This window comes from Dama dama, chromosome 21 (assembly GCF_033118175.1).
Source record: "Dama dama isolate Ldn47 chromosome 21, ASM3311817v1, whole genome shotgun sequence".
NCBI classification, from domain to species: Eukaryota; Metazoa; Chordata; class Mammalia; order Artiodactyla; family Cervidae; genus Dama; species Dama dama.
Genome location: NC_083701.1, coordinates 3558107 through 3570298, shown reverse-complemented (window position 1 = coordinate 3570298; position 12192 = coordinate 3558107). Strand labels below are relative to the sequence as shown.

Genomic DNA, 12192 nt, shown 5'->3' with positions numbered 1-12192 from the left:
GATCCCACAAAGCTCCCAGAACAGGTGTTGGCAGTGACCCACCCTTCTCAGGGCTGGGCCCCCATGCCTCCAGGGTGTGCCCCCCTATAGCCACTCTGTCTGGTGGCCTACAGACTTGTGTGATTAGTGCTTAAATGATCAGCAATGTTGAGGGTTACTTGTTAAATACCACCACAGAAGCGTACAATGGAAGGGGCGCTAATAAAAACAGAGGTAATAAGTGCCCCAAGCTCATCACTTCGTGCTTGTTGCTTATATTGTACTGTCACCCGTGTCCTAGAGGTTATCTATGTGTCTGTCTGTATACGGGACGGTACTGCGCATCTCCACCAGACTCTGTGTGCCATCCATCGCAGGGGCAGCAGGGCACCAGCTGTGGTGGGAGCTTTACACCATGGTCGTGGGCAATGCTGCAAGTCAGGGCCTTTGGTTTCTCTCTTTTTTGGTGAGCCATTGTTGGACATCGACCAGGCTGACCGGGCAAGGTGGGCCAACCAGTTCCTCCCCTTAGGAATTTGGAATTGGGGCCAAGAAGGAAGCACTGGGTTGGGGTTCTCTATAGCTGCCCACCCCTCCTCAGGGCTCCAGGCAGAAGGGAGAAGAAAGCAGGGTACAGAGAGAGGCTGGCCCCCAAGGGGATGAGCTGGGGTGGGGGTCGGTTCCTGGGTCCTGGCCCCAGAACTTCCCCATGGGCCTTCTGGGCTCTTGGAATGTACCTGGATTACAGGGAGGCAGGTTTTCCACAAAAGAACTTTCCAGCAAGCCCCATATGGACAATGGATGAGCTGCTTGGGGTAGGGGGCACTCCTGTTCCTGCAGGGTCCAAGGGGGGGCTGGATGTTAGGGTGGGAGTGGATGAGCCTCCTCTGGGGACAGGTGTCAGCCCTAGGGGACACTGAGACCTGGGGTCTGATCATTGTCCATCTCGTGCTACCCTTCACCACGTTTGAAAACGGTGAGATATCAGGGCTGCAGGTCCCCGGCTGGGCCATGCCGCCTGCCTGCTTCCCCCATGATCCTCTCAGGAACTGGGGAGCACCTTCAGCACCAGGGGGGACCACCTCTGCCGCGTGTGGGCTCCCAGCCTCATGGCCACTTTTCACAGTAACCTGGAGGCTGGGTGTGCTCACCTCCCTGCGAGTGGGATGATGCTCAGAGAAGGTCAGGAACTGGCTGGAGGTCACACAGCGGCCAACGGTGGAGCCAGCTTCAAAACCAGGCCCTCATAGCTCGCTCCAGGGTGAGCACGAAGCCTGTGGACCATCGCGCGCCCGCCTCTGCAAGGTACCCGTCCCTCCCCGGGGGCCTCGGGTCAGTTCCGCCCGAGCCTTCCCGTCCCGCCGGCAGATGGCGCTGCGGGCTCAGGCAGGACTCGAGGCGGGGGACCCGAGGGGCGGGCCGGCGGGGCCTTCCCGCAGATCCGGGCTCGCCAGGACCGCAGCCGTCCTGAGCGCAGACGGCAGGTCGGGGGCAGGGGGCCTCGGCACCCCACCGCCCAGGCCCCGGGCACACCCCGGCTCGCGGGCTCCAGCCTGGACCCTTAGGGGAGGAGGCTGCTGCTACCGCCCCAGAGAGGACGGGCCTGACCCAGGGCCCAGCCGCCCAGCCCCTGCCCTGCTACCCAGGCCGCTTCTCTCTGCCCGCCTCCATGCCCACCCCAGCCCTCTGAGGCTCTGCAATGCCTTCCTCTTGGGATGCCCTTGACAAAGGGTCTTTGCTGGACCAAACTTCAGCCGGGCTCCGGAACCTTCTCCTGGGCCCATCCTTGCTCGTCCTCATAAAGTGCAGTTCTAGCAAGAACAGCTCCTCTTCCGTGTCCCCTGCCCCGCACCCCCTGCCTCTGATGGGGTCCTCATCCTCTGCTCGCTCCCAGGTGAGGTGTGAGCACCCAGCCTGCCTCCAGCGAGAACCCTGGTAGGTGGATCTAGCTAGACTCTCCCTACCCCTGATACCTCCTGCTAGCTATTTTCCATCCACTGACCCCCCTCCACCCCCTCCGCCCTGCTCCTTGGCTGTAAATCCCCACTGCATTAAGAGCTGAGCCGGGTCTCTCCCCCTGCACGGCCCATCCCTGCACCTGCAGCCATAACCGCACGTGTATGAGTCTGGTCTTCACCTGGTGTCACTCCCTCCCCTCCACACCCCTGCTTTCCTAAAGAAAATCCCGCACTCTCTTATTCACCCTTGGGGACCCCAGCCCAAGTCACCTCCCCTGAGACACCACTCCTGACTTCTCTGGGCTCCCAGGGCATTTATTCTCCCTGCAGAGGTTGGTTCAACAGGAACTCTGAGTTCTGGGAGGTGGGGTGGTGCAGGCTGGGGTTCTGACGGGAGGTGACCGGCAGACAAATTCTCCCCCCTGAGGATGGGCTCCCAGGAGCACAGTGGCTCCATCAGACCACCTGACACCCTCCCGAGGTATTTAAGACATTGAGTGCAGCAGGCCCACGGGCTTCCCAGGTGACTCAGTGGTAAAGAATCCACCTGCAATGCAGGAGATGCGGGTTCGATTCCTGGGTTGGGAAGATCCCCTGGAGGAGGAAATGGCAACCCACTCTGGTCTCCTTGCCTGGAGAATCCCATGGACAGAGGAACCTGGCGGGTTACAGTCCATAGGGTTAGAACTGGGAGTGACTTAGCAGGCTGGCAGACAGCGGGCCCAGCCTCAGGAGCAGAGCTGGGAGTCCAGTCCCAGGCTCCAGGCCTTCCTGGCTCAGAGAAGTCCTCCCCTGCGGAGTGTCCTGTCGGGGAGCAGTGAGGGCACCTGCCTGATGGGCCCTGGGGCTCCCTGGCCCCTGAGGTCAGTCCATGTCCTGCCAGCCACCCAGGCTCACCGGGCTCTGCCCATGCGTGCAGTCCTCGCCTCTAGAACCCTCCCTGCCCTCTGCCGGGCCCTGCTCCAGGCAGTTCCTGCCCCTCCCCCAGCCTCCCAGCCCGGGGACGGATCTCTGTTGGCCCTCTCTCCCCACAGGCCCTGCACCCCATGAGGGTGGACACCCGGAACCCCCACCCTGCCGTGCTCCAGTGTAAAGCTGGCGCCGACAAAGCACCCGCTGGGAGAAAGCAGCAGCTGAGACCTGGCTGCCCAAGGAGGGGTCCCGCCTCGTGTCTCCAGGGCCGCCGGGGTGGGGGCGGCAGTCAGCGGAGGCCCTGGCCCCCAAGCAGGCGCGCTGCCAGAGGTGCCTCCTGCTCTTCCAGGCTCCCTCCTCCCTCCACACCCCTCTCCTAATCTTTCACAGGAAAAAAAAGGGGAAAAAGGCCAAAGAAAGAGGTTTTCTTCTCCACTTTCTGAAAATGAGATTTTAAAAATAACCAAGAGGCGGTGCAGCGCCAGGAGGGGATTACGTGGGGAGCCTGAGCTGTGGGGGCCTACCCGCCTCTCCTCGGCAGGTGCCCTGCCCGCGGCCCGCAGCCTGTGCCCACGCCACGCTCAGCTTGGCCCCCTCGCTCTGCCCTTCCCTCTGTGCAGTGGGGGGCCAGGGGCGGGGGGTGACCTGCTGAGAAGGGAGGTGGCCGCGGAGATGGAGGAGGTGGAAACGCTGGGGTCGGGACCCCAGGCTGCAGAAGGCCCCCAGTTCCTCGGCGCCCCTCCCTTGACTCCCTGCTCAGCCGCTGCCCGGCCCCTCCGGGCGGCTGCTCATCCCCGGGTGCTGAGCTCGCGGGCCGCCACAGGGTGTCTGTAAGGGCCCGTCCTCAGGCCCTCCTTCCCTCCCTCCACGTGACATCCCATCTTGACTCTCAGCGTTAGTATCATTTCTCCAAGAGGCTGACCTTGACATGGGATGGTCTCCAGGCATTACCCCTGCTGCCGCCACCCCACGGGTCCCTGAGAGTTTCCTCTCCCACCCTCATCCCCACGGGTGTCTGTTTCATGGGGTTGACCTCTACCCTCTGTGCAGTCAGGCTGTGCGCTCCCTGAGGTGGGGACTGGGGAACTATGGGTCTGCCCCATTCCCACGCCCCGGGCGCTTCCTGTCCCAGGGGGCTCCATGCCAGCCCCTGTGTTTCTTTGTCTGAAGGGTTCTCTGTCCGCTGGTGGGAGATTCAGGGCATCACCTCTCCAGGCAGCAGTGCTTAACTCATGACTGATAGGGTGGGTGGGTGACTAGGCCCTCACCTTCAGACAAGATGGCCTGGGTGGGGGCGCTGAGCCCCAGCGGCTCCCAGAGATGACCACTTAACCTGAATCACCCGCCTCTCTCTGTCCCTACCATGTGCCCTGGGGTCAAGTCCTGTCCTCAAATCGTTCCTTAGGGCCAGGAGCGAGGCTGAATAATGGCCTCGCAAAGAGAGCTATGTTCCAATCCTTGGAACCTGTAATTGTTACCTTATAAGGCAAAAAAAAAGGGCTTTGTGGCTGTGATTAAGTTAAGAATCTTCCGATGGGGAGATTATCCGGATTATCTGGTGGTCCCTTAAAGCAACCATTTGCATCCTTATGGAGAGGGGTAGGGGGAGTTTTATTAGACAGAAGAGGAGGAGGCCATGTGCCCACAGAGGTGGGTGTGGGGGTTGGGGGGGTGGGTGCCAAGGGATGCTGGCAGCCCCCAGGAGCAGGGAGAGGGAGGAGCCGGTTCTCCTGGGAGCCGTGGGGTTAGCACGGCCCTTGACTGCATCCTAGTGTTGCTGTCTTAAACTACCGACATTGTGGTGATTGTCACAGCAGCACTAGGAAACAATACAACGTGCTTTGGGGGGAGACCGGACCTGTCTGTCCTAAATGTGGGGGCAGGCCAGCCAGCAGCTGTCCCTTCAAATCCTGGCTGCCCAGCTGCAACTACATTCCCCAGCCTCCCTTGCAGCCAAGAGCAACCAGCTGACTTAATTCCAGCCCTGGCATTTGAGAAATGAAGGGTACAAGGAATTCCCAGGTATGTGTGTGGCTAAGTCACTTCAGCCCTGTCCGACTCTTTGTGACCCCATGGACTGTAACCCACCAGGTCCTCTGTCCATGGCTTCTCAAGCAAGAATACTGGAGAGGGTTGCCATGCCCTCCTCCATGGGATCTTCCTGACCCAGGGATCAAACCCAGGTCTCCTGCACTGCAGGCAGATTCTTTACCATCTGAGCTACCAGGGAAGCCCAAGGCTACGGGAGTAGGTAGCCTATCCCTTCTCCAGGGGATCTTCCGGATCGAACCGGGGTCTCCTGCGTTGAAGGAGGAATCTTTACCAGCTGAACCACCAGGGAAACTGCTGGCCAGAGAGGGTCCCCCATCCTCCTCTTCCCGGTTGAGAAGGAGATGGGAAGGACAGTGGATGAGACCACGCCCTCAAGGGGCGGGGCCACAGCCAGAAGAAGCCGGGCCTGCGCTGGAGCCCTGGACAGCTGGATGGCTGCAGGTGGGCCTGGGCCGTTGGAGGCACCACCTTACTGAGGTTGCTCTTTGTTACCACGGTTTGGCGGTTACCCTATTACGCAGGCCTTGAGTGGCTATTAACAGACCTGTCTTGTCCATGGTGTTCAGTGGCCATTTGTAGAATGTGATGTCAGGTTTTTCTCCTGTGTTGTCCCCACCATGCGGATAGCAAGCGGCCGCCCAGGGTCGCCGGGCTGGGCTGAGCTGGTACGACGTCTGCCCTGAGAGCTGGTGTCTGGTGGCCTGTGTGGCTGCAGCACAGGGCCTTGGGAAGCGGGCCGGTCCGTGAGACACAGGCATCCCTCGGCTGCCTTTGAGGCCCAAGGGCTGGCCGTGCTCCTGCCCACCAGTCCCACGAGGGCCAGGCCCTCAGCCTTCCTGGCCTTCCCCACATCCCACTCCACGCCTTCCTGGCCAGGGGCTCCGGACGCACTGGTGGGTGGGATGCGGCGCGTGCCAGGCAGGGCGATGTGTGTGTGCTCAGCTGTGTCCGACTCTTTGTGACCTCATGGACTGTAGCCCGCCAGGCTCCTCTTTCCATGGGATTTCCCAGGCAAGAATACTGGAGTGGAAAAAAAAAAAAAAAGAATACTGGAGTGGGTTGCCAGTTCCTGCTCCAGGGGATCTTCCCAACCCGGGGATCCAGCCCTCGTCTCTTGAGTCCCCTGCATTGGCAGGAGGACTCTTTACCACTCTTTACCTCTTTACCACTCTTTACCTCTTTACCACTAGCCACCTGGGCTCTGGGTCGCCGCTTCTCAGGATCGCCCCCGGCACTCGGAACCGGGTCTCCCTGATGGAGGAGGTGGTCCCCACATGCTTGTGCCCAGAGCACCTGGCCATCGTGGGTCAGGAGCTGTGCTGTGGGCTCACATGGGGGTGAACAGGAGGGAGCCGTGCGCTCCTCTTTCGCCAGCTTGAGGAGCACAGGGGGATTCTCTGTATCCTGTGCTGCCCCCGTCGTTTTGTTAGTGGAGCTAAAACACGCTCCCCAGGGCTTCCAGAGGAGAGCTGGAGGCTGTCCAGCCCCTTGCCGGGCTCCAAGGTTCAGAGCCAGCAGGGAGGGATTAACCTGGGAGGGTCACTGGGCTGAGGACGGAGGTCTCCGAGCACCAGGGTGGGGTCCCCACGGCTCCTGAGAAGGGCCAGGTGAGCCATGGGGGGTCAGGGGAGAGGCCCCCGTGCCTGCTGACCCTCCCCCCCCAGCCCCAGGGCACTTCTGGGTGGGGTCCCTTTAAATTCAAGGTTCTCTCCTCCCCAGAAGGCCCCTCCCCCAGTCTCCTGGGCAGCCGGGTAAACAAGCCTGACCCCAGGCTGCTGACATGGCTTCCCCCTGTTCCGGGGACCCCAGCCCGGCAGGTCTGCCCCCGTGTCCTGTAGCCACTCCAGGTGAGACACGCGGAGGGGTTTGGGGTGGAGGAGAAGGGGGTGCTCTTGGCAGCTGGGCTCTGAGGACATGGGAGAGAAGGCAGCGCCCCCACCTCTTCCTGGGGGGGGGGTTTCCCCAGGGTCACACAGCAGGGCAGGGCAGGGTGGGGGCGAGCACCCCATCCCCTGACAGTTCTTCCTGTTGTCCTGTAGCCCTCCCCGGGGTCCTGCAGCCCATGGACCCTGAGCTGGGAAGTGGGCCAGGGTCCTCCTTACTCCTCAAAGCCCTTCCAGTTCCTTCTCCGGCCCCCTCCCCCACCTCTGTAAAAGCCCAGGGCTAGTCCCAGCTCCTCAGAAGTAGACTCTTGGACTTCCCTGGTGGACCAGTGGTTAAGAATCTGCACTCCCAATGCAGGGGGTGTGGGTTCTATCCCTGGTCAGGGAACTAGACCCCACGTGCCACGTGGTCAGCAACAACAACAAAAGGAGGTGCACACCCACTGCGCATACTGGGCGGGCTCTTACCCTCCCCGCCCCATGGATTTTGGGGCCTGGACACTGACCCTCTCTCCACCTGTGCTGCCATGACATGGGCGATCTCTCCTTCTCCTGCCCCTCAGTCCCCCAGACACCTCTCGGAAACGTGTCCCCCAGCCACCCCTGCGGTGGTCATGTCTCGCCAGCATCCAAACTGCAGCCCAGCGCTGACCCCAATCTGGGGACCAGGACTCCAGCACCCCGTGGGCAGAACCATAGCCCACTGTTTGCAGCCTGTTCCCTGCCTCCTCCCCCCGGTCCCACCCCCTCACGCCCCCATCCAGCTCTGCAGTGATCATCACACCCTCACCACACCCTCCTGCCTTGTGCCCTCTCCCATCTGATGGCACCCCCCCGCCCCAGCTCTCTGCCTACTCCTCGCGGGCACCCGCACAGCTGAGCTTGGGCGGAGCTGGGGATCAACTCAACCAGGCTAATGCTCCCGTTACATTCCTGGCGGCGAGCTGCAGGGGGGGCTGCGTGCCAGGGTCCCACAGCATCCCTCCTCCTGCCCTGCCCAGCCCCTCCTCTCTCCCAGCAACTGCCTCGCACCCCCGCTCCCAGCGCCCACCCCCCTCTCCCTCTTCACGCTCAGCTGCTGGCCTTGCTCCCGCTCTCACGGAGAGAGAGGACCCCCACAGGCTCCAGGCACGGCAGCCGCCCACTGCACCTGGGCCCGCGGGCCCCGTGCTCCCCCGCCTGCTCCTGCACGAACCACCCCCTCCCAGCCTCGCCTGCCCACGGCCGTAACTCCAGCACCTCTCCACCCTCCTCTCCCGCATTCTGACATTTTCTCTTTACGAGATCTTTCTCATCGACATAAAAGCATGCAGCTACACATCCTGTCTCCTGACCCCACTTCCCTTGTAGCTACCGCCCTATTTCTCTGCTCCCCATTTTTAGCAAAACTCCTGGAAAAGGTTATTTATACGTACGTGCTGCCTCCCAGTCTTTCCCTCCCGTTTGCTCTGGAACGCAGTGGACCCAGCCCTTCATTCCTGGACTTGGCCACAGCAGCTCTGGTCAGGGTCAGGGGTGACCTCCATGCTGCTGAACCTGAGGTCAGTTCTCAGGTGCCCTTTGACATGACCATCAGCAGCTCAGGGGCTTCCCAGGTGGTGCTAGTGGTAAAGAACCCGCCTGCCAATGCAGGAGACATAGGAGACGCGGGTTTGATCGCTGGATTGTGAAGATCCCCTGGAGGAGGGCATGGCAACCCACTCTAGTATTCTTGCCTGAAGAATCCCATGGACGGAGGAACCTGGCGGGCTAGGGTCCATGGGGTGGCACAGAGCCGGACACGACTGAGAGACACACGCAGTGGATTTGAAGGGGCAGCTCAGGGCCCAGGCCCCTCCCCGCTGACTCCCAGAGCCCCAGCCTGCCCTTCTCCTCTCCCATCACTGCTGCTCCACCTTCTCTCCCTGACCTGGGGAAGCTGGGGGCCCAGGCCGGCTGCTCAGGCTTCTTCCCTCTCTGTCTCACGATCACGTCCAGTTCTGGGGCAGTGAGAGCATGGGTCCTAACTACTGGACCACCGGGGGATCCCCTGTGGCTTTAAATGCCACCATCTCCCAGGAGTCTGTCTGTCTTCAGCCTGGAGCCCCCCACCTCAAGCCAAGACTCTAGCTAACTCTCCTCTGCACCTCTTCCCCGGCCTGTCTGAAGGCATCACCGGTCCAGAATTAGACTCTTTAGCCCCTAGCCCCAAGTTGCTCCTCTCAGTATATGGGGCTTCCTTTCCTCCAGTGGCTCAGGCCAGAAACTGCGAGTCTTCCCTTTGCTCCCCTCCCCTTCCCCCACCAGCCCCTCTATCGGCAGAGCCTGTGAGCTCCATCTTCAAGACACATGTAGAAGCAGCACTTCTCTCCGCTGAGCCCCCAGCCCCTCTGCCCTGGATTGCTGCCCTGGCCGCCTTGTGGTCTGCGTGGCGGCCCCTACCCCTCACCTGTCTGCTCTGCAACCACCAGACCCACCTGGCTAACTGCCAGTCAGGGGTGGTCAGTCCTCTCCTGCCCCCCGGGGGCCCTCCCCTCTTCTCCACAACTCTCACCCCTGGCCCACAGCAACACCCCAAAGCGCCTCTGCACAGCCCACCGCCTGCTGGTACTAAGTGTGAGGCCGGGCCAGTGCTGTGGACACCAGTGCAGTGCTGTGCCTCCGGCCACTCACCCTGGAGGCCTTCAGGGAGGAGATGTCCTGGTGGACAGGACAGGCTGCCCCGGGTTGGGGCACAGCCATTCTGCCATCCAAATCTGAGGCTCCTGCAAGGCTGCCTCGGACCTGTCCAAGGTGCTGAGTGCAGTGGGCCCCGAGCCAGCCCCTCTGGCCTCACACCCTGCTCAGAGCCAGTCCACCTGGGTCTGTGATTCTGGAAGCAACTGCTTTGGTGCTGAGCTAGGAAGGCACTTCCCACTGACAAAGCGGGTCGCAGGAGGACCTGACAAAGAGGTCCACAAAGGTTCATGACCTCCTTATCCACAAGGATGGCAGAACAGGCTCAACTGTTTCCATTTTTCAGATGGGGAAACTGAGGCTCAGGGAATCCAGAACCCAGACCACGCTCTCCCAGGTGAAGGAAGCACCTCTGACCCAGGTCTGCTGGCTCCTGTCCCTGGCCTGGGAGAAGCCGAGTGTGTGCGGTACACAGCTGTGGCAGAGCCTGGCACACAGCAGATGCCCCAGGGTACTTAGCAGGGGAGGAGAGTCATCGTCCAGGGGCCCCTAGCAGGAGGGTGGGCACGGGGGCGCGCCTGCGGCCATCAGTTCAGGGCGGGCCTCTCTGGGTCAGCATTCTCACCAGGAAAACAGGCTGAGTGCTGTTGCCCCTCACAGGGGTGTGGGGGGAGGACCTAAGAACTCACGCTCAGAGCCTTGTATGGGTTCATCCATCCCCTCCTCCCAGTCCCTCCCCCTGAGCCCTGCCTTGTCTCCAAGGAGCTGCCCAGGTGGTCCTGTGTCCCCAGAGGCTTATCTATACCCAGGGAGGGCCCATGGTTGCATCGTTGAGTTCAGTATCCCCAGAGCTAAGCACTTTGCGGAAGGAAGGAAGGGGGCAAGGGGGAAGGGTCTCTCCTAGCAGCTCATAGAAGGTGTGGGCTTGGAGTGGCGGCTTGGGCTGCTGCCTGGGACCATGGATGGATGGGCCTCACGGGTGCAGAGGCCCCCACCCAGGGGCACAGTGCTGCGTCCATACACACATGATATCTGAGAGCGGACCCCTGGATTTCACCAGACCCCCGCCTCCTGGGAATCCATGTGTGAGTCAGCGATCAGCCATGTCCCCATTTCTCCTGGAATGTGCTCCTGGAGTGAGGGGGAAGGGGGTGTCCCACGGACACAGCACCAGCCCAGCTTCCAACCGGATCCTTCTCCCTGGTGAAGCTGGTCAAGCTGGTCAGCCCCCTGGGTCCCAGATCCCCGTGCCCAGGCAGGGCTCCCCCCTCCCCCCATCTGTTGACACAAGGCCGGCTCTGGCCCCTCCATGCTGGCCCTGCTGAGTCCTCCTTCGAATTCACCCTCACCTGGCTCTGTCTCCCTCCCCCGCAGTCCATCCTCTGCCCAGGCCCAGGATCGACTTTCCACTGAGAGTCATCAGGTCACCCCTGCTCTCTGGGGATGACCCCAGGTCCACAGCAGGCTCTGCGAGGTCCCCACAAAGCTATCCAGACTCCTCCCCTTCTGAAACTTTCCGCCCAAATAGTATGTAGTGGCTATATTCTAACACACCCCTCCGGGCCTTTCTGCCGCTCACAGCTCCTTAGCGCTGTCCCTGGAAATTAGTCTCCCTCTCCGGTACCCCTCCCCTCGCTGTCTCCACGTGGCCCCCTTGGCCTCTCTGGCTCAGCGCGGGTGGCTGCGGGAGTCGCTTATCTCTGGCCGCTCCGCGATCCCTGCCCGCAGGCCCCGCCGCGCCCCAGGAGCCCCCGTTCCCGGACATCTACGGCGGGGACGCGCAGCTGTGGGAGGCGCACTTCCGCGGCATCGGGCGCGCCTACCGCGCGCTGGGCAAGGAGAACGACTTCGCCATCCGCGTGCTCACGGAGGACTTCACGCTGCCCTTCCCGTTCGCCTGGCCGCCGGGGCCCGACCCGGCTCGCGGGCCGCTCTTCTACGACCCGCACGACCGCACGGGCTTCGACTTCCTGCTGCGGGGCCCGGGCGCGCCGCCCCCCGCGCTGCTGCGGCCCCTGCACAGCGCGGCGCAGGCGGCGCTGCGCAAGCGGCGCCTGGAGCAGCTGGCGCTGAGCTACGCGCACGCGGGCGCCGGCCCCCGGCCCGGCCTGGTGCTGCTGGCGCCCGCGCCCGGCGCAGCGGGCAGCGCCTTCCCTGGGCCCGAGGCCGCTTCCCCCAGCGGGGGTGCCCCCCGGCTGGGCTAGCGCAGTCCCGAGATTGTCAATAAAGCGTGCAGTGCCTCTGCTTCTCCCGCCCCGAGGCTCTTTGCCAGACACACCTGGGCGGGCGTCTGGTGCCAGCAGAGCCCCGGGGGCCGGGTCCGCGGTGTTGTGGGATGTCCACTTTGTCCCAAGTGGCTAATGAATCAAGGCGGGAAGTCAGAGTGGCAGCCTTGATGGGCTGGCTAGGCCGGGAGCAGCTGTGAGGGGGAGAGGACCTGGGATAGTGGGGAGGTGGGTGGCCCTCGTGGCGGGGAGAGGACTTGGGATAGTGGGGGGGAGTGGGTGGCCCTCTGGGACCCTGGTCACAGCCTCTTGGTGGGCATTAGCGCCCCCATGCTGCAGGTGAGGACCCTGGGTCCCAGCGCTCCTGGGAGCACCTGCGATTTGGTTCCCTTGTGACTGCAAGTTCAGCAGGGGTCCTGTCTTCCAGGACAGAGGGGCATCAGGGTCGGGTGAGGGGCGCGGATGGAGAGATGGGAGGGAAGGAGCACAGGGCAGGAGGGGGCGGGGAGGATGTGATGGGGAAACAGG

The 12192-nt window shown here is 62.5% G+C and overlaps 1 protein-coding gene across 1 annotated transcript; it reads left to right on the top strand.

The window, feature by feature from the left end:
* Positions 1-6681: 6681 nt before the first annotated feature.
* On the top strand, positions 6682-11643 carry C21H8orf90 (chromosome 21 C8orf90 homolog). The gene is made up of 2 exons (XM_061123909.1): positions 6682-6772; positions 11168-11643. The coding sequence occupies exons 1-2, from the start codon at positions 6682-6684 to the stop codon at positions 11641-11643; spliced, it is 567 nt and encodes a 188-aa protein (XP_060979892.1).
* The last annotated feature ends 549 nt before the right edge of the window (positions 11644-12192 follow it).

Coding starts and splice junctions, on each gene's coding strand:
- C21H8orf90 (XM_061123909.1), top strand. CDS start 6,682: ATGGCTTCCCCCTGTTCCGGGGACCCCAGCCCGGCAGGTCTGCCCCCG. Junction 6,773..11,167: donor GACACGCGGAGGGGTTTGGG/GTGGAGGAGAAG, acceptor CCCTGCCCGCAG/GCCCCGCCGCGCCCCAGGAG.